Genomic DNA, 21,459 nt, shown 5'->3' with positions numbered 1-21,459 from the left:
TTCCGTCAGGCCTTGGTGGTTCCCATCAGAGAAATGCGAATAATAAAACTTGTTCTTTTTGCTTGTCACTAGGATCCATGGAAACGATGAGTCTTTAAACTTTTCTAGATAGAGCTCAGACCACTAGCAAGAGCTGGAAAGAATCTCAGCGGTTATAAAGTTTACCTCCCACACTTTCAGATGAGACAGTGGCAGCTTGCCGAAAGTGATTTATTTGTGGTTACACAGCTGGATGATGGCAAAAACCAGGATGAGGCCTAGGTCTTCTGCCTCCTGGTCCAGTGCTCTTCCTGCTACACAAAGATACTACATCTATGAAATGTTTACCTGCCATTCCAGCTTTCTCTTCTCCTGCTCTCGGATGCACTCTACTTCTGCCCAGCTGGACTTCTCATTGCTCACTTGACACATGCTCATGCTCTGCCGCCTCTGAGTTGTGCTCATACGCTTCCTTCTACCTGGACTGCTTTCTTCCACCTTGGAGATACAGATTAGAAGCCACCTACCCTACAGTCTTCACTGATTCTTCCCCTTTCCTCCTCTGATTTCTTGTAGAATCTCGAGAGTGTAACTTGTCTGCCTTGTTTGTGTCCGTGCCGCATACCCCTGCTTACTAGCCTGTAGGCTCTCAGAGGGCTAGAACTACACCAGGTTCATTTTTGTGTGCCCTGTGGCCTCTAGGGCAGGGCCTTTTATTTGGCAGAAACTGAACAGGTATTTTTGCAGTGAATGAACATTCATATTAATACGTGGTGAACAATGACTATAAGCCTAGTGAACCCCTGATTATCCGCCTCCTAAGAAAGTTCGAGGGAGGAGAGGGAGAGGAATAGAGAGGCAGTAGTTCCTTCTTCGCTTCAAAAATAAATCCTCACCCTTGATGTCGGCTTTTCCAGCAACCTCCAGTCCTGGCGTAGGAAGGTAGTCCAGGAGAGAACAGCAGAAGAAGGGAGCGTGAGAAAGCTGGCACATTGTCCACCGTAGTTCATCTCTTCTTTGCCCTTAGACTTTTCCTGAGAATGCATGTGAGCTTACTGCTTCCTGGCTGCCTCTCCCCAGTAGTTGAATTCGTTCCAGAGAAATCCACATACAGAGAGACTGGGGGCTGCCAAGGAAAGCTCTGGTTCCCCCTTTCCCTCTCGGTCGAGAGTTGACTGTGCTCAAACCCATAGCACAAGGATATTTCTGTACATTTATTCTAAGGGGAGTTTTTGTTTTTATGGTGTTGGGAGAAATTGGTAGGTTACAAAGGGAGTATGTATTTTTAGAGCTGAAGACTGAGGATTGGTTATTTTAAATGTCTGCTAAAATCTTAAGTAGTGTTCTCACTTGATAGCAGCTGTTTACCTTAGAAAAGCTGAAAGTAACTCAGTACTCTAAACACATTTTATATATGAGTTTGCAGGAATCTGTTGCATATTAGCAACCATTTAGTCTTGAGGCAGTCTTTAGTTACTTATCTATGTAGTTATCTACTTAACTAGCTAGCTGTCCATGTTTCTGTTGGTATTTGTGACATACCTGTGTATAGTCACATCCCCACTTATCTTGAAGTTAGAGTTCCACCAATTTCAGTCTCCTTGTGTCATATTTTTTAAAGGTGGAGGAAAAAGCCTCCTGAGTTGGCTCATAGCAGGATCAGCAAATGTGAATTCCCTCCTCTTCTTTCTGGCATCCACTGCACATGTGTTCGCGCAGCTACACAGCTTCTACTTCTGGAACTCCTGTTGTCATTCTGGGTTTTTCTACCTTTTCCCCGTACCGTTTCTGGGCACAGCTATGTTTTCATTCACTTAGTTTTAGGTACGTGGTGGTCTTTCCGTTCCCACAGCACACCTAGCATTAGATGGATGATGAGACCCGTGCTGATGGAGATGAGGCTCAGCTCACAAAACATCTTTGAGTAACTGCAGCAGATCTCAATGAGTAGAAGAAGGAGTCCTTAGAATTCCATTTAGCTTAAGTGTGGCACTAGGCTTCCTGAGCAGGCTTCATCTTCCTTCCTGTGGTCTTTGCACAGGGATTCTCCAAGTGCCCGCAAGAAGGCACGCCGTCCTAAGAAAGAGGCTGCCATGGACAAAGGCAGCCATGGAGGAGACGACGAGGAGGAAAGTGAAGATGACTGGGAAGAGGTAGAAGGTAAAACATCTTTCTCTGTTTACACAACTGTTCATTCTTATTTTTCCGTTTGATTCTGTTTGGAGTCATGTCACTTACTGCAATCCTGTTGTTTTCTTTTGAAACGAATAAGACCAAAGATAAGGTTGCAGTAGGGAGAGTTGCTTTTGATGCAAGGAAAAGTTCGTGACCAGGTTACCAAAGAGGTTGTCTCTCCTCCTGTGGTGGATATCAGTGGAGCAGATTATGAGGTGGGGAGGCAGCATCTCGTAGAAGAGCACAGGCTTTGAGAGTAGTTAGACCTGGGTTCAGAGCCCAGCTTTGCCACTTAGAGAGGTGTGTGAGCGAGTAATTCCACCTGTCCGAGCTGAGTCTTTTCACTGGGAACATTCAGTAATCGTTGAATGCTTCCTATGAGCCGTGCACAGTCTAGGCTCCAGGATTGTTGTGGGAAAAAAGTTTGCAAGTGTCCGAGGCCTAGTGCGCCATATACTCACAATAAATAGCAGCTAATGTCCTCACGCCTGAGTCCTGCCTAGCGAGACTTTTCCCTAGCTTTTTATTTTGAAAATACTCAAACCTATAAAAAAGTTGAAAAGGTAATACATACATTCTTCACCTAGATTCACCAACTTTACCATTTTGCCATATTGAATGTATATTTCTCTCTGTTAATGTGCGTTGTGGAACCATTTGAAAGTAAATTGCAGACATCCTGAAAAAATTCAGTATGCATTTCCCAAGAATAAAACATTCTCCTACATGATAAAATACTATTATCGTATCTAAGAAAATGAAAAATAAGTCCCCAGTTGTAAGAATATCCTTTCCAGCTGTTTTGGGTTTTTTTCACCCCAATCCAGGACCTAGTCCAGGTGGAACCTTGTACTTGCTTATGTCTCTTTAGTCTCTTTTAATCTAGAGCAGCCCCCCACCTACCACCTTTTTTGCGTTTCCCCTTGGCTGTAGAATGTCTCATGGTCTGGTTTTGTCTGAAAAATAATCAGACATGTCCTGGTCGTGGTGAACTTGTTTCCGTATCCCCCGGATTTCTTATAAACTGTAAATTAAGTCCAAAGACTTGGTTGAATTTAGATTAAACATTTTTTTTGGCAGAATACTTCGTATTGCATCCATTAAGAGGCACTTAATGTCAGGTTGTCCTGCTGGTGGTGCTGAGTAGGTGGCACTGCCAGCTTGCGCCAGTGGGGAGGTGCATCGTTTCCCTTTGTAGTGACCCATCTCGGGTGGCACTCTGATTCTGTGTGAATATCTTGTTCCCCAGTAACTTCTTACTTAATGGTTTAGCACGCATTGGTGATCTTGACTGAATCAGAGATTATTATATTGACCATTGCAAAATGGCAATATTCTGATTCTGTCATTTTATATACATTTATTACCTGACTGATCTGTGAGAAAGAGCTCTCTCTTTTTTAAGAATTGTATTTAATTTGAGTATCACTATGGACTTAAGAGATTTTTTAAAAATTGACATGTTATCAGTTATCATTATACTTTTTGATCTTCAGATTGTCCCAAATTTGGCTAAGTGGGAGCCCCTTAAGCTAGCTGCCCTACTGTGTCCTTTTAACATGGCCTCATTAGTTTTTGAGAACATTTTTGTTTTCTGGTACAAGATGTGCCGGGCTCACCCTGTACTTTCCTTGCTCCAGACCTGGAACATCCTTTTCTCCAAGAAGCCCTGGTTCATTTCAGTAGGGACTGGTATGTAGAAACCAAGATCTTGGCATTAGGTGTGTTCATTGGCAATGGAGTGTTGCTGCTTCTAGGCCCAGAGCTGCTTTAAAAGGGCTTTTGCTGGTGAAGTTCACAGTTAGATCCAGTTCAGCAAATTCCATTTATTTCAACTTGTATTTACAAGCAATATAGGGGATGAAGAGATGAAAAAGATGCCTTCCTGGTCGTTTACAAGTTTCCAGTTGAGACTGGAAGACACCTGAATCATGCCTCTCTGCAAAGCAAATTGTGATGAGCATTATTGTAGTAGTGCAGAGAATGGGATATTCTCTCTTGGTTTTGTTTGGGTAAAGAGTCAGTCTCTACTAAACACACATGAGCATCAGCTCCTGGATACCAGGGGTCTGTATCTAATTCAACGTTGTATCTCTGTGCCGTAGTTTCCGCCTCTAAGAGCTGTTTCTCTGGGTAGTTGTGAGAGTTAAATGAGACAAATAAATGTAAGACCGACCATTCCTGGTGTTTTTTAGGTACTCAAAGCTTGGTAGGAGTAGTGGTCTCCATGGGTTTTCTACCTGGCATCCGTTCCTCACTTCCTCCTTCCCAGCAGAACCTTGATTTTGTTCAGTACAGTAGCTATGATAATAATAATTATTGATTTAATAAAATTATTGTTGATAGAACTTAGTGAGCCTGTGCCAGGGGATGCAGGAGAAAACACAGCCTTCTCTAAGTCTGCTTTGCCTGTGGAGCCAGTGGAGATAGAGATCGAGACACCGGAGCAGGCGAAAGCAAGAGAAAGAAGGTAAGGTTAGACACTTGCTTCCAGAGTCCTCTCGTGTAATTGGCAACAGCTGCTGCTTAGTGGAAACTTTTGATAAACACGTAGGAGACCAGGGCTCAGTGTCCAAGTGGTCAGGAACCTTAGGTGAGAGAGCCCTGGGTTCACCTTTAGGACTTGAATGAGAAACCTTTTTTTTTTTTTTTTTTTTGGTGAGGAAGATTGGCTCTGAGCTAACATCTGTGCCCATCTTCCTCTACTTTATATGTGGGATGCTGCCACAGCATGGCTTGATGAGCAGTGTGTAGGTCCGTTCCCAGGATCTGAACCCGTGAACCCCAGGCTGCCAAAGCAAAGCCTGCAAACTTAACCGCTATGCCACCGGGCCAGCCCCAGTGAGAAACATTGGTGTCCTGGCTGGGGCAGGAGATGGGGAGGGGAAATTCCTGTGTATTGAACACAAGCTGTGTGCCAGGGACTGCAGGTTGTCCATTATCTTACTTAATCTTTAGGGTAGTGTATGAATGAGGAGCCAAAGGCTCAGAGAGGTTAAGTAACATTTCAGGAGTCACTCAGTGAGTAAGTGCATGAGCCAAGATCTAAATCCCTGTCAGGCTGACTTGACACTCAAGCTTTTCCCACCACGTCACGCTGCGGGACTTGGGGCAGTGCCCCACCGTGGTAGGGAGCCCCTTCCATCCTAGTGTCTCCAATACCTCTGCAGCCTCTGGTGGCTTTAGAACATGGAGCACAACACCTGGTAGTTAATTGGTTAATGAGTTCCACTGTGTGATGGGCATGTTATTAGGCACGACAAGGTGGAGATAATAGATATCATTCAAGACGTGTCAAGTTTTCTTAAGGAAGCTTGAAACACAGACATAAAAGAGGTTTTAGACCAGAACAGCGTCATACAAAGGAGTGTGCACTAATGTAACATAAAGGGAGTGGTTGCTAAAGAGGGAGTCAGTAGTCCGGAGCTCAGACAGTCAGAGATGACCTCCTGGAGGACATGAGCTCTGGAGCATGGTTGCGAGGCCTGATTTGGTGTAGGTTGAGACAAGAGCAGTCTGTGGGAACGTCCTGGCCAAGGTTTGCAGGTGAAGGGAGCAGAAGATAGCTAGCTTGAAAATCGCCTGAGCAGCACAGCCTTGTGTGGGAAAACAAGGAGAGTGGCTCGTGAGTCTCTACGAGTACAAGGCCTTGACTGGGGGAATGGAGTCACGTTTCAGTTTCCCACTTCACTCTCGGGTTTTTCAATATTCATTGCAGTGAAAAGGTGAAAATGGAGTTTGAGACGTACCTTCGGAGGATGGTGAAACGTTTCAATAAAGAAGTCCATGAAGACACGCACAAGGTAAGGGCAGCACTCCTCTTCGCCGAGGCAGAGCAGTGGAAGGAACGTGGGGGTGCTCAGTCCGTCAAACCTAGGTCTTGTTTGTGGCTCCTCTCACTGTGTGACCTTGGCAGGTTTCTGAATCTCTCTGAGCCTTAGTTTTCTTGTCTCTGAAGTGCGGGATGTAATGGTGTCTGCTCGGAGGGCGGTTGTGAGGGTTAAGCAAATAAGATGTGAAAAGCACGGAGCACGGTCCCTGGCGTGTAGCAGGGGCTGAGTGACAGGCACTCTCCTTCCACCTCTTCCTCCAGCTTGTTAACAACATTAACTCTGGGCTCAGCTAAGGCGCTGTGGCTCTTGCCTTCAGCTAGTAGTTACTGAACACGTGCTGGGGACGTAGCAAGGTGCTTGGCATTGTGGGATGGTGACTTGTATAGAGCTTATCTCCTATCGTTAAGGAGTTTCTGGTCTCACAGATGGAACAAGACAGACCTCCAAACAGAGGAACTCAAGACTGAAAACAAGGAAGGAGATCAGTGTGGGTGTGAGTAGCTGAGGTAGGCTTTATTTAGGAGAAAGGACTGGAGCTGAGCCTGGGAAAAAGGACAGGCCACAGAGGTGAGGAGAGGACAGAGGCTGGGAAGACAGCTCTAGCCAGTTAGAGAGGGGCTGGTGGGACAGCCAGTGTGCCTGCATCCTGGAGGCTGGGTGCGTTGGAGACTGGTGGAGAGTGAGGGACGGGAGGACTTTGATTTTCCTCTGATTGGCAGCAGGCACTGGAGAGGGTGGTGGGAGGGATGGGAGAGACACTGCAGCAGCCTCAGAAATCTAGAGCTGAGACGAGCACACAGCAAGCACGGTGAGGGGAGGAGAGGAGATGAGAACTGGAATGGTGCCCACTCACAGGGGCCTTGCAGGGTAAGTGAGGTAGCTGTGTTTCGTTTACTTGTTGGTGTTGGAGATGAAAGAAAGGGAAGAATTAAAATGACTCCAAGATTTGGAGCTTAAGTGAGGGGAGAAGGGCGGCAGGGCCATTGATTGAAATAGGGAGGCCCTAAGTGGGAAGGAAGGAAGACTGATTTTGAAGGGAAAATGATGCAAAGCTGTGTTTGAGATAGGGGAAGATAGTCAGGTGCTCCTTTGAGCAGGTCATGGAAGAGCAGGGCATGAGGTCAGGGGTGGGGTCTGCGGCAGAGGAGTCGGGTTCGAGCACACGTGCGAGTGCAGAGAGCAGCACGGTGACCGCGTTCCATCCCCAGCCTTGGCGTGACTAGCACTTGCGCGGTCTTGCTCTTCCCTACCCCACTCACTTTTCCTCTGGGTCCTTGGGAGCAAACCCCAGACATGGTAGCACTGCATCCGTAAATCCTCCAGTGTGTATCTCTAAAAGACGAGGCCTTTATTTCTTTAAATAAAGTTTGTATTTTGAAGCTTTGAGATTTGATTATTTCTTAGAGGGAATGAGTATCTAGAGAGAAAGGGAAGGGTGAAAAACAAAGTCTTGGGAAATGGCTAATGTTAGTATTTTTACTTATATGTAGAAATGACAACAAATACTGCCTGCTCACAAAATTTCTTTTACTTTAGCAGCAAAACTCCCTCTAGTTTTCAGCTTTCCCTTCCCCGTTCTTCCCAGGTTCACCTTCTGTGCCTGCTAGCAAATGGCTTCTATCGAAATAGTGTCTGCAACCAGCCAGACCTGCAGGCTATTGCCCTCTCCATCCTCCCCGCCCGCTTTACCAGAGTGCCTCCTCGCGATGTGGACATCTGCCACCTGTCAGACCTGGTGAAATGGTAGGCCTCCGGCCTGTCCTGCAGAGCCTTACTGTGGGATCCGTGTCTCAGAGGCTGGGTGTGGGTCAGGTCCGCAGACAGTCCCCGAGGTGATCCTGCATGCCAGGCTGTGGGCACAGCATTGACGATAGAGAAGTGTCAGGCATGGTCTCTGCCCCGGAGGAGCTCCTAGGCTGGTTGGGGAGACCCATACACCCCAGGTAATTGGAGTAGGTGGTGGGTGCTCTGGGAGAGGTGTGCTGGGGACTGCAGGCACTTCTGTCAGCTGAGGGGCTGGGAAGGCTCCCTAGGGAGGTGAAGTCAGAGTTGGGTCTTCAGTGCTGAGTAGCAATTAGCCGGACAGGGTGGGAGGAGTAGGACGCAGGCAGGCGGGCTCACGATTCCCTTCCGAGACTGCCGCCTCTGATTGTCTTGGCCATGAGAGAAGAGAGTTCCTCTTTGCCCTGACCTCTGACACAGCGGGATGCCTGGTTTCTCTCCAGGTTCATTGGAACTTTTACAGTTAATGCAGACCTTTCAACCAGTGAGCGAGATGGCCTACAGACTACGCTGGAGAGGAGATTTGCTATTTACTCTGCGCGAGATGACCAAGAATTGGTCCACGTAAGTGATTCCTCCCGGCAGCACTGTGTTTATTAGTACTCTTAGCTAATGGTGATGGCAGTCATGTGCCAGATGCCGTTCCAGATGTTTTACACATACTTCCTTATTCAGTCCTCATAAAATACAAAAAGGGTGCTGAAGCTCAGAGAGGCTAGATAACTTTCTTAGGGTCATTCGGTTGGCAAGCATTGGAGTCGGGATGGGGACCAGTGTGTGAGTTGAAAACCTGCAATCTTTCCTTTCGATTACTTGGCATCCTGGTGTGTTAAAGCACTTAATTTTTAGTTAGTTGCCTAGAATTGTTTCCAGTAACTATTCAGAAATTGTGTTCAAAAGTCCCAAGAAGGGGTTGGCTCAGTGGCCGAGTGGTTAAGTTCGTGCGCACTGCTGCGGCAGCCCAGGGTTCGGATCCTGGGTGCGGACATGGCACTGCTCGTCAGGCCACGTTGAGGCGGCGTCCCACATCCCACAACTAGAAGGACCTGCAACTAAGATATACAACTGTGTGTGTGTGTGGGGGTGCGGGGGGGGGGGCGGGTTGGGAAAAAAAAAAAAGATTGGCAACAGTTGTTAGCCCAGGTGCCAGTCCTTAAAAAAAAAAAAAAGATTGGCAACAGTTGTTAGCCTAGGTGCCAATCTTTAAAAAAAAAAAAAGTCTCAAGGAAATATTTTTTCGAATTGGCTGCTGGACTCCTTGAGAAAGCATTTCGGTATCTTTCAATTTGGGTGATGACACTGAGAGGCAGCCCGCAGCGAGGAGTGTTCTGTCCGCCACCAGGAGGCGTGGCGAAGAGCTGTCAGTGTAGACGGGCTTCGTCAAACACCCAGCAGTACCTCTCCGTACGGCTCTGTCTGAAGAAAACACAAGCAGAGGTAGAAATACGCCTTCATCCCTGGAAGATTCCTGTTAATGCACAGATTTGTCTCTGAGCCCCTGATTTCATGTTTGCTTAGGGACAGAGATTGGACTTTTTATATCTTTAGAGGCCAAATGACTGGCATTTTTATCTTTCTTCTTCTGTTTTGGCTTGAAAAAGTCTAAGATATCCGGCATGGCCAGTAATTATGCTGTAATACCACCACCCAGAGAAAACATTAATATTTGAGTACTGTCCTCCCAGACTTTATTCCTGTGTATTTGTGTACATATATATTCGCTTTGTTTGTGGGGGTTTTTAAAAAGCAAAATACAGTTTTTTTAAAAAAGCAAACAATTCAGTGACATATAGTGCATTTACAGTATTGTGCAACCATAACCGCTATTCCCAAAATATTTTTACCACCCCAAAAGGAAACCCTGAACCCATTGAACGGCTACTCCCCGTTCTACCTCCTCCTACCACCCTCTTAAGCACTTGGCAGCCACCAGTCTGCATCCTGTCTCTCTGAATTTGTGTATTCTGGATGTTTCGTAGAAAAGAAATCATATGATACATGACCTTTTGTGTCTAGCTTCTTTCACTTAGCATGTTTTCAGGGTTCATCCACATTTGTAGCATGTGTCTGCAGTTCGGTTTTTTAATGGCTGAATAATATCCCATTGAATGGATAGACCACATTTTATTTATCCATTCCTCAGTTGATGGACATCAGTTGATGGCTCTTTCCACCTTTTGGCTCTTGTCAAGAGTACGCCTATAAACACGTGTGTACATTTATTTATTTGAGTACTTGTTTTCAGTTCTTTTGGGTTTCTACCTAGGGGTGGAAGTCGTATGGTAATTCTGTGTTTAACTTTTTGGGGAACTGCCAAACTGTTTTCCACAGCAGCTGCACCATTTCACCTTCCCACCAGTGATGTACAAGGCTTCCGGTTTCTCTAAATCCTCACCAACACTTGTTATTTGCCATTTTTGTGAGTATACTCATCCTCATAGGTGTGAAGTGGTATCTCATTGTGGTTTTGATGTGCATTTCCCTGATGACTAATGATGATTAGTGCCTTTTCATGTGTGTATTGGCCGTTTGTATATTTTCTTTGGAGAAATGTCTATTCAGGTCCTTTGCCCATTTCTTTTGAGGAAGATTAGCCCTGAGCTAACATCTGCCACTGATCCTCCTCCTTTTGCTGAGGAAGACTGGCCCTGAGCTAACATCTGCACCCATCTTCCTCCACCTAATATGTGGGACACCTGCTACAGCATGGCTCAATAAGCAGTGTGGGTCCGTGCCAGGGATTTGAACCAGCGAACCCCAGGCTGCTGAAGTGGAGCACGCAAACCTAACTGCTCTGCCGCCAGGCCAGCCCCATCCTTTGCCCTTTTTTTAATTGGATTCTTTGTCTTTTGTTGAGTTATAGGAGTTCTTTATATATTTTAGATACTAGACACCTATCAGATACATGCTTTGCAAATATTTTCTCCCATTCTGTAGGTTGTCTTTTCACTTTCTTGATAAAGTCCTTTGATGCACAAAAGTTTAATTTTGCCAAAGTCCAATTTTTCAATTTTTTTTTCTTCCTTATACTTTTCGTGTCATAGCTAAGAATCCATTGCCAAATTCAAGGTCACGAAGATTTCCTCCTGTATTTTCTTCAGAGTTTTATAGTTTAAGCTCTTACGTTTATGTCTTTCGTCTGTTTTGAGTTAGTGTTTGTCTATATTGTGAGGCAGGTGTTCATCTTCATTCTCTTTTGTGTGTGGATGGCCAGTTGTCCTGGCAGTATTTGTTGAAGAGACTGTTCTTTCAACTCTGTGGTATTATTTTTGCTGTTTGTTGACGAGACGAGTTTTCCTGTAGGGACTGAGTGGTCTTGACACCCTTGTCAAAAATCAGTTGGCCACAGACATGTGGCTTAATTTCTGGCCTCTCCGTTGATGCCATTGGTCTGCATGTCTGTCCTGACCCCATTACCACCCAGTTTTGATTACTATAGCTTTGTAGTAAGTTTTGAAATCAGGAAGTGTGAGTGCACCTTTGTTCTTCATTTATGATGTGTTTTAGCCGTTTGAGGCCCCTTGTAGTTTCACGAGAATTTGATGGTCTCTTTTCCATTCCTGCAGAAGAGGCCGTGGGCTGGTGATAGGCTTACACCGAGCCTGTGCATCGGCTCGAGCAGCATTGCCGTCAAGACAGTGTGAAGTCTTCCTGCGCGTAAACATGCATGTCCTTCCCTTTATTTGTGTTTGTAATTTCTTTCAGCTGTATCTTGTAGTTTCAGTGTACGTGTCTTTCATCTCTGATTAAATTAGTTCCTAGGTGTTTTATTCTTTCTGATGCTATTGTAAATGGTATTGTTTTGTTAATTTCCTTTTTGGATCGTTTGTGGCAGGTGTAAAGAAACAGCTGGTTTTTTGTGTTGCTCTTACACCGTACGACTTTGCTGAATTCATTTGTTAGCTCTGGTAGCTTTCTTGTGCGTTCTTTGGGATTTTCTATATATACGATATTGCCGTCTGTGAATAGAAGTAGTTTTACTTCTTCTCCAGTTTGGATAACTTTTGTTTCTTTTTCTTGCCCAGTTGCTCTGGCTAGCACTTCAGTGCAGAGTGGAACAGCAGTGGTGAGAGCAGGCGTCCGTGTCTTGTTCCCGATCTTCGGGGGGAAGCTTCACTCTTTCACCATTGAGTATCTTGCTAGCTGTGGGTTTTCGTAAATGCTCCTTACCATGTTGAAGAAGTTCCCTTCTATTTCTAGTTTGCTGAGTGTTTTTATCATGAAACTGTGTTGGATTCTTTCAGATGCTTTTTCTGTGTAATTGAGATGATCATGTGGTTTTTCTTCCTTCCATTCTACTAATATAGGGTATTACTTTGATTTTCTCATTGAACCACCCTTGCATCTCTGAGATAAATCCCACTTGGTCGTGGTGTATAACTTTTAATATGCTGTTGGATTTGGTTTGCTAGAATTTTGTTAAGGATTTTTGCATCTATAATTCATAAGGGATATTGGTCTGTAGTTTTCTTGTGATATCTGTCTGGTTTTCGTATCAGGGTAATGGTAGCATTATAGAACGAGATAGGAAGTATTCCTCCTTTTCTGTTTTCTGGAAGAGTTTGAGAAGGATTGTTGTTAATTCTTCTTTAAATGTTTGGTAGAATTCCCCAGTGAAGCCATGTGGTACTGGACTTTTCTTTGTTGGGAGGTTTTTGATTCCTGATTCAATCTCTTATTACTAGTCTGTTCAGATTTTCTGTTTTTTCTTGAGTCAGTTTTGGTAATTTGTATGTTTCTAGGACTTGTCCATTTCATCTAGGTTATCGAATTTTTTATAGGAATCATTCAGTTTTGTAACTTGAATTTTTTTTTCTCAGTAACACACAGTGACAGATTACTTGTTAAAGCTGATGACCATGTACATTTGTGTGGCACCAGATTCCTTCCAGAGACCATCACATACGTGATCTGTTTAATCTTCTTTATAGTCCTGGGAGGAAGACGAGGCAGGGATTATTACAGATGAAGAAATCTAGGTTTGGAGAAGTCACTCAGCTAGTTGGTGAATACTCAGGTATCCAGACTCTTAGATCTGTGCTCCTTTGCCATGCTGTACACTCAGAAACTAAGAAATTAATGTGGGTACAGTATTATTGTACCAATTAATTAATAATTTGTTGTCAGCTAAACCATGGGTAGATTTAGATTTTCTCAGTTTTTCCCACTAATGCCCTCTTTCTGTTCCAGGATCGGAGCCAGGACCTCATGGGCATTGTCTGTCGTGTCTCCTTAGTCTCTTCCAGTGTGAGACAGGTCTCAGTCTTCCCTTGTCTTTCATGACCTTGACACTTTCGAAGACCACTGCTTAGGAATTTTTTGGAGTGTCTCTCAACTTGGGTTTATTTGATGTTTTCTCATCCCCCCCGTTTTTAACTCCAGAAGAAACAAGGCAAAAATAATTATTTTTCTCAACATATAATGTGGCTTTTTGCGGAAAACCTGCCTTCCTGTTTCTGATTTTCACCTCTGTCTTCCTCAGTAGGGCGTTATGGTAACTCGTGGGAGAGAGTGGGACCCTGCGCTCGTGTAGGAGGATCTTGCTCAGGTGCTTTGTCGCCGGCTGTCTGGGAGGTTAATTCCCCTGAGCAGGCTCCCATCCTTACAAGTGAACAGAAGCTTTAGAAATGCAGCCTCCAGTTGAAAGACTCTTTGTGGGGAAAACGGAATATAGGGAGTAGACTTTGGGGATCTGAGGATAATGATGTTTTCTGTTTTTTCTTCTCAAAGTGATATTTTGTTTTATTATTTTATTTTAATCACAAACACAACATATGTTGATTACAGAACAATCAGAAGATAGGTAAGCTGAGAAAGAAACCCATCTGTAAATGCCCATAACCCAAAATATGAATCCTTTTCCAAATATACTTATATGCTCATATTTATGTGTAATTCTTTTTTACGACAGTTAATATTACACATTAAAAAAAAAAACTTCTGGGGCTGGCCCCGTGGCCAAGTGGTTAAGTTCGCGCTCTCCACTGCAGGCGGCCCAGTGTTTCGTTGGTTCGAATCCTGGGCGAGGACATGGCACTGCTCATCAAACCACGCTGAGGCAGTGTCCCACATGCCACAACTAGAAGGACCCACAACGAAGAATATACAACTATGTACTGGGGGGCTTTGGGGAGAAAAAGGAAAAGAATAAAATCTTTAAAAAAAAAAAAAAAAAAAAAAAACTTCTTAGGGGCCGACCCCATGGCCAAGTGGTTAAGTTCTCCTGCTCCACTTCGGCGGCCCAGGGTTTTGCCAGTTCAGATCCTGGACGCAAACATCATACCACTCATGAAGCCATGCTCAGGTGGCATCCCACATGCTACAGCTAGAAGGACCCACAACTAAAAATATACAACTGCATACTGGGGGGCTTTGGGAAGAAAAAGGAAAAATAAAATCTTTAAAAAAAAAAAACGAAAACCAAAAACAACTTCTTAGGGCTGGCCCTGTGTTGTAGTGGTGAAGTTCGTGCACTCCACTTTGGTGGCCCAGGGTTTGCAGGTTTGGATCCCAGGCGCAGACCTAGCACTGCTCATCAAGCCATGCTGTGGTGACATCCCACATAAAATAGAGGAAGATTGGCACAGGTGTTAGCTCAGGGCCCCAATGTTCCTCACACACACACACACACACAAACAAGTTTCTCTTTTTCTTTAATATCCAGTGAACATTTTCCCATTTTTCTGCAAAGGTACATTCTGCAGCATCATTTTTACTAGTGCCTAGGGTTCCGGACTCCTATTGGTAGACAGTTTGGTTGTTTCTCACTTTGCCCTGTTGTAAACAAGCACCGCAACAAACAGCATTGCATTAATTAAGTTCGTAATTTTTTTTTTTAGGATAAATGTGTTATTCTTTTTTATTACAGATATTTTTACTGATTCTCCGGGCCCTGCAGCTCCCAACCCGGCTGGTATTGTCTCTGCAGCCAATTCCCCTGAAGTTATCAGCAGCAAAGGTGAAGTTCTCGAGGCTTGCAGAGAAAGGGGTCGTTACAGGGAGGAGTGAGAAATGATCAGACTTAAAAAATAAATTGGTCATTAGACTGTTTTAAGGGTCGGTGTTCCTGGGGCGTGGTTCCTTTGAGCCTGCTTTGCACATGCTCTGTGCTGGAAGACACGTGAAGGAGCGTCTAGCAGTCTGAGCTTTGCATGCGCAACGGGGCCTGCTCGAGGGCTGGGCTCTGTGGTGCCTTGGTTTCTGTTCCGGAGCACAGTGGATGGTACCCGTCCTCCTTGTCAGCGGCGTGGAGTGATGAAGCGGAAAGGACTCTGAATTCTGTCATCACCTAAGAGGGAGGCCAAACACTGTACTCTCTGGGGTGTTGGTGTTTCTGAAACTTGCTGGTCCAGAATTGATTTCAGTAATTTCCATATTCTTCATGTGTTGTTGTGTTAGTGCTGTTGAGTCAGTTCTAACTCCCCGCGACCCTGTGTACCATAGAGCGGAACCCGGCCTGGTCTTTCTGCGCCATCCCCTCACCTTTTGGCGCTGCATCAGGCAGTGCTCCACTGCTGTTCGTAGGGTTTTCATGGCCCATTTTTTCGGAAGTGTGTGGTCCCTCTTCCTAGTCTGTCTGAGTCTGGAAGCTCTGCTGAAACCTGTCCACCATGGGTGACCCTGCTATCTGACATACCAGTAGTGCAGCTTCCAGCAGCACAGCAGCACACAGCCGACAGGCAGCTGGTGTGGTTCCTTGAGTGAGAAATGATCGCGCACACGCTGTGGTGATGGGAGTGCCGAATCTTAACCGCTAGGCCACCAGGGCTCGCTGACGTATTCTTAATGCTGCAAGTTTATTACGTCTGGCAGTGTCTGCACAATGCCTTGTGTGTGAGGCGGGTATTGCAGTCACGCACTGTGTAGTGGCATTTCAGTCAGTGACAGACCGCATGCAGATGGTGGTCCTGTAAGATTAGAACCGTGCAGTCTTGGTGTGTAGCAGTCTACACCATCTGCCTTTGTGTAAGTACACTCGAATGTTCGCACAACGACAAAATCGCCTACGACACAGTTCTCAGAGTGTATTTCTGTCGTTTAGCGACACGTGACTGTGTTATTGCTGAGGAAACTGAGACTCAGGTGACACAAATGACCTAAATCACGTAACAAATGAGAAGCAGAACTGGATTGTGAACCCAGGTTTGTCTGTTTCCACATCCTGAGCTCTTTTCCCTCTGCTACACGTTAGAGTGAAAAGAATTACATTGTGGCCTATCTAAGGAGCTGTAGATTTTAGCACATGCTTTCTTGTAATCCTAAAGGATAGCCAGTCTGTCATAGTGAGCTGGGGACATCTTGTGTATGCTGGTTCTCTAGCCAGTGACCTAGCCCCATTAGATTACAGGATCTCTATCATAGCATTAGCAAAAAAGAAAAAGCCAAATTTTCTATTCTGTTTAAGGGAAAGAAACCTTCCAAGGAGAGATCCACAGAGGGTCCCAGAGGCTCCTCAGAAACTTCCAGCCAAGTTCCAGAAAACCAAACCAAACCAAAGACCAGCAGAGGAACCAGACAAGAGGAAACCTCTTCAGAGGGCACTAGCAATCCAGGCACCAAAGGGAAGAGGAGCAAGCCAGCAGCAGGTGGACGGAGACGGAGGGACCCCTCCTCCAGTGGGGAAGAGGAGGGAGAGGCGGGGGCGCGAGAGGAGCACACCCCGAGACGTCTGCGTGGCCGGGAGCGGCGGGTGGCCTCCAGGGTGTCTTACAAAGAAGAGAGTGGGAGTGACAAGGCTGGCAGTGGCTCTGACTTTGAGCTCTCCAGTGAGGAAGCCCAACATTCATCTGATGAGGATTCTGAGCCTGGCCTTCCGAGGCGGAGGAGGGCCCGGGCCCCTCAGAGGACAAAAACAGAGTCCAAGAGTGACTCTAGGACCCAACATGGAAGACACCCTAAGAATCCTGGCTTTCCAGCAACATCCTCAAGCTCTTCAAGCAGTAAGAGTAAAAGAGGCAAGAAAATTCACCATGAAGGTGAGGAGGCTGAAGGAGGGAAAGCAGCTGGTGTAGACCAGTGGCTGGAAGTGTTCTGTGAGCAGGAGGAAAAGTGGATGTGTGTGGACTGTGTGCACGGTGTGGTGGGCCAGCCTCTAACCTGTTACAGATATGCTACCAAACCCATGACCTACGTCGTGGGCATCGACAGTGATGGCTGGGTCCGGGATGTCACCCAGAGGTACGACCCAGCCTGGATGACAGTGACCCGCAAGTGCCGGGTTGACGCCCAGTGGTGGGCCAGCACCTTGAGACCATACCAGAGCCCGTGTGTGGAAAGGGAAAAGAAAGAAGACTTGGAGGTAAGGTGCTGGCTTCCACGGGCTCTGAGACCCTGTTGGATTATTCCGGTTATTCTCATTTTTGAGCAACTAGTGTGTGCCCAGCACTTTGTTGCATACTTTTAGTGTAGCTCATTTAATTGTCACAACAACTCTGTAAAGCTGGGGTTATTATTGCCTTAACTTATCAGGTAAACCTTTAGGATCTGACAGGTTAACTGACTTGGTATTTGAACCTGGGTCTGTCTGGCTTTGAAGCTTGTATACTTTTAATTATTGCCTGGTTATATATTTGGAACTTTAAAGTAGTTTATGCAAGTCACCTAGTAAATAGTCCTAAGGAAAGCAGAAAACGTCTTCAGTAGAGCTCTTACGCCACCTGCTCAGCATGCACACGCACAAGCACAGACACCTCTCCCCTGACCTAGAACACTCATCTCCTGGGGAGGGCAGGACTCGGGAGCAGGAGATATCCTCAGTCTGCTGAGAAGGCACACTAGGAAACAGACTTCTTAAACAGAACACAGTGTCTCGCTTGGTCTTAGGACCAACCTCTGACCAGGAAGAAGGCCTGAGCTGCTTGTGCCCAGCGTTGTGGTGTTGGGTGGGGCTGGCGTTTCCACATGGGGACGTGCTGACTTGCTGGGGAGTTATTCCCAGTCCTCAGATGGTGCGGCATGGGTTCATGTAGCGTGCCCTGTAGCATGCAGGGCTTTGAGAGCTTGCTCCGGGGGTGTTCCTGGCTCATTTTGCTTAGAAAGGACCAGTGAAATGGGAATTGTGCAGAGCTGTCATGACTAACCTAGAGAAGGTATCTGTAGTGGAAGCTGACTGTGCAAAGGATCGCTCCTACTCCTAGTGACTCCACATTGCCAGTCTTCACGAATGTGTCGGGGTTTTCAGGAGATGCTAAGGGAAAGCTTAGGAGATCTTGGCGAATGGGATGTGACGTACAGCAGTGGAATTGCCCACTGAGAAATCAGAACCCTTGAAGAAGTGCCCAGAGAAGAGAGCAATTAGAGTGCACTAAGGAAGGCTGCAGGGTTTCCTGTGAGAGCTGAGACAAGTAGAGCTGTGTTGCAGAATAGGGATGTCACTTGGAGGTAAGGCCTCCTTCCTGAAGAAAGCTGCGTGTCTTTCTTCCTTGAAGCTCTTTCATAAGCAGGCGCTGATCTGCTGGGGCTGACAAAGGTGTCTAAGGGTTGGGGATAGTTTAGATGGCTTTCCAACATTGCCACGAGCCACAGAACTACTTGATTCTTCATAGCTTTTGATTTATGTAAAACCTACTTAGTGGCCTTCACTACAGACGCAGTGTTCCACAGTCATTGGTTCTCATGAGACCTCTGGTCAGCCGTCTGTAGTCAGAACAAGTTGGTCTGAGGACTACCTGCCTCAGACCTTCTCCTCTGCACAGCACACTCAGTGTTGTCTCTCTGGCCTTTGCAGTTTCAGGCGAAGCACCTGGACCAGCCTTTGCCCACTGCGATTGGCACGTACAAGAACCACCCTCTGTACGCCCTCAAGAGGCACCTCCTGAAATTCGAGGCCATCTATCCCGAGACGGCCGCCATCCTCGGGTATTGTCGCGGAGAAGCTGTCTACTCCAGGTGTGTGGCCTCGTGGGCTTCCTGTGGCCTGGGATTGGCCGTCTCCCCAGGCAAGGGGCTAGTGATGTCAGCTCCTCTCACTGTCAGATGGGAGGAGCTTTAGAGCGAGTGTGCGCTCTTGGGTGTGTGATGCGTAGAAGAGATTAAAGCTTGAAAATTAAAACAATGATTAAAAGACCAGCAGGGGAAAAATAAGGTACAGGGGAAAAATAAAAAGTAGGACAGATAAGGTTTATGTTGGGCACTTAAAAACACCTCTCAAGTATAAGTTAAAAACATACGAAAGGAAAGAATTAAAGGATTTGATATAATACCACTGAACCGATTACTTAAAAATGGTTAAATAAATTTTATGTATATTTTATCCACAGTAAAAAGAAATTGCTAGAGAAGGGGGAAAGGAATTAGAGTAGAAAATGAATGTAAAATATGTACAAAATTAAAACTGAAAAAATCTTAATGATTTAAATTTCAGGTAAGCAAAAGATAAAAATAGCAGAACTTTTAAAAAATAGCAAGAAAAAGAAAAGAAGTCATTTTTAAAAACGTTGAAATGCAAGACCGAAAAATAGATGATGTTCTTAATATGTGGGAAAAGAAAGTGAAAACAGAAACAAGGAGACCCACACGCAAAGGTGGTTTGGGCCCTCTGACTGGGGACAGCCTCCTGCGCGTCGGCCCTGCGGGGAGTCACCCTGGACCCTGCGTTCAGGGCCTTCCTTGGAGTGTTCTGTTCCACACCAGGAAGGGCCACACCTGTCAGGCCTCAGCTGTCAGCAGTCAAAGGCTGCCGGGGGCCGGGCTACCCTGACAGAAGTGAGAGGGCACGGGCTTCCTCCCGCGGTTGGGAGAGAGGAAGTCTGGGCAGAGGCCGGCATGGTCCACAGAGACCTTGTCAGTCATGGGAGAAGCGTTAGAGGTCGACTTTTTTTTTAATATAGTAAAATGCACATAACAAGATTCACCAGTTAATCATAGTTAAGCGTACAGTTGGTTGGCGTTAAGTACACTCACATTGTTGTGTAACCATCCCCGCCATCCATCTGCAGAACTCTTTCATCTTCCCAAGCTGAAACTCTGTCCCCATTTAAACACCGTCTCCTCTTTCCTCCCTCCTCCAGGCCCCAGCAACCCCCATTCTACTTTCTGTCTCTGAATTTGACAGCTCTAGGGACCTCATATGAGTGGACTCAGTATTTGTCCTTTTGTGACTGGCATCCATCAACAGCACTTGGGTTGCTTCCTCTTGTGGCTGTTGTGACTGGTGCTGCTGTGAACACGGGTGTGCAAATGTCTCTTTGAGATCCTGCTGTCAGTTCTTAGGGATCTTTACCCAGAAGTGGGTTTGCTGGATCATATGGTAATTCTCTTTACTTTTTGAAGAACTGATGTACTTTTTTCCACAATGGCTGTATTGTTTTACATTCCCACCATTAGAGAGAGTGCAGGGGTCCCAATTTCTCCACATCCTTGCCAACACGTATTTTCTGTTTTTTGATAGTAGCTGTCCTAATGGGTATTAAGTGATTAGAAAGTTGAGATTTAGAGAGGGCCATGTCTACTTCTGTGCTGCTCTCTTTGGGAATGTCCAGAAGATGCCCACCTGCACCCTCCCCACCCCCCAACCCCCACCCCACGCCTTCCCTGCTCCTATCTGAAGACCATGACCTTGACATCATTACTCCTTTGGGCAGAATGCAGCCCTCAGTGGAGTGTAGGTGGAGCTCTCGGCTCTGAGAGGGTGCTGCTGTGGACAGAGCCCTGCTCCAGGCCCTGGAAAGGGTCTGGTCTTTCCAGCAGCCTTGCAAGGCAGAGAGGACAGCTCATTATCCCTGATGGATGGAGGAGGATATTGAGGCTCAGGAAGGGAAAGTGACTTGTTCAGGGTCACCCTGCTAGGCAGTGGCACAGAGGAGGTTCGACCCGTGTCCTTTGTACTGTGAGTGAACGTCGGCCTCAGACTTGGGTAGCTGAGGGCCTGATTTCTGCCCTGGAGGAAACTTGGTGCCCTTGCTCTTTGGAGCCCCATCTCTGGACCGAGTTCAGGGCTGCACACTAAAGAAGAGATTGCTTTAGCTCTGGAAGGAGGGTGAAGCCAGAGGATGTCTCCCTGTAATCACAGGGATTATTTGACTGTTCCATGTGCGTGGATCTTAATTCCACGGTGATTTCTTAGCTTACTGTGGGTCCTGTGTGGTCTCCTTTTGGATTCGCTGCCCCGTCTTTGGACGCCTGTCCCTCCCCCACCTCTAGTGTTTAGCAGCAAACCAGGCCCTCGCAGGGGGTGCGGAAACTCGCCTGCACTGCTTGGCTCTTACTTTGCCCTTGGGGCTGCAGAGGGACTCTCACTCTGGGAGGAGAGGCGAAGGCAGGTGTGAGGCCGACGACTGGGAAACCCCCCCTTCCCCCCCCCCCCCCCCCCCCCCCGTTCAGGTTAGGATGTGTAATGGACACTGCCCCCAGGAGACAGGAAGTCCAGGTTAGCTGTCTGCCTAACGCCCTGGTTCCCTCCGAAGCAGGCCTGAGGAGAGTCGGGCTGGGATTTTTCCCTCTCCTGGGAGGGGACGTGAGGCGGCAGGGTCCCGCAGTCCCTCTGCGTGCAGTGCCGGGTGCTCATCAGGCAGTGTGGCCTGAGTCTGTCCTTTGTCTCCCCCTGTTGGCTCCTGCAGGGACTGCGTGCACACCCTGCACTCCAGGGACACGTGGCTGAAACAAGCAAGGGTGGTGAGGCTTGGAGAAGTGCCCTACAAGGTAAGCAGGGGCCTGAGGGCAGAGCAGCACGTGCCCGGGATAGGCACCCGGT

The 21,459-nt window shown here is 46.6% G+C and overlaps 1 protein-coding gene across 3 annotated transcripts in view; it reads left to right on the top strand.

The window, feature by feature from the left end:
* XPC (XPC complex subunit, DNA damage recognition and repair factor) overlaps positions 1–21,459 on the top strand; it is a 33,457-nt gene that overhangs the window by 5,287 nt on the left and 6,711 nt on the right. For 2 of the 3 annotated variants that reach the window (XR_011526830.1, XM_070574629.1), the window contains exons 3-11: positions 2,021–2,139; positions 4,501–4,624; positions 5,873–5,957; positions 7,573–7,730; positions 8,213–8,333; positions 14,638–14,727; positions 16,174–17,067; positions 18,496–18,656; positions 21,326–21,407. Coding sequence is in view for 2 of the 3 variants with exons in the window: in XM_070574629.1 (XP_070430730.1) it covers positions 2,021–2,139; positions 4,501–4,624; positions 5,873–5,957; positions 7,573–7,730; positions 8,213–8,333; positions 14,638–14,727; positions 16,174–17,067; positions 18,496–18,656; positions 21,326–21,407 (1,834 nt within the window). In the remaining variant the exon portion in view is untranslated. The remainder of the gene's footprint in view (positions 1–2,020; positions 2,140–4,500; positions 4,625–5,872; positions 5,958–7,572; positions 7,731–8,212; positions 8,334–14,637; positions 14,728–16,173; positions 17,068–18,495; positions 18,657–21,325; positions 21,408–21,459) is intronic. The other variant, XM_070574630.1, reaches the window with a different exon arrangement.

Source organism: Equus przewalskii, chromosome 15 (genome assembly GCF_037783145.1).
Source record: "Equus przewalskii isolate Varuska chromosome 15, EquPr2, whole genome shotgun sequence".
NCBI lineage: Eukaryota > Metazoa > Chordata > Mammalia > Perissodactyla > Equidae > Equus > Equus przewalskii.
This window is presented reverse-complemented; position numbering and strand designations above follow the sequence as displayed.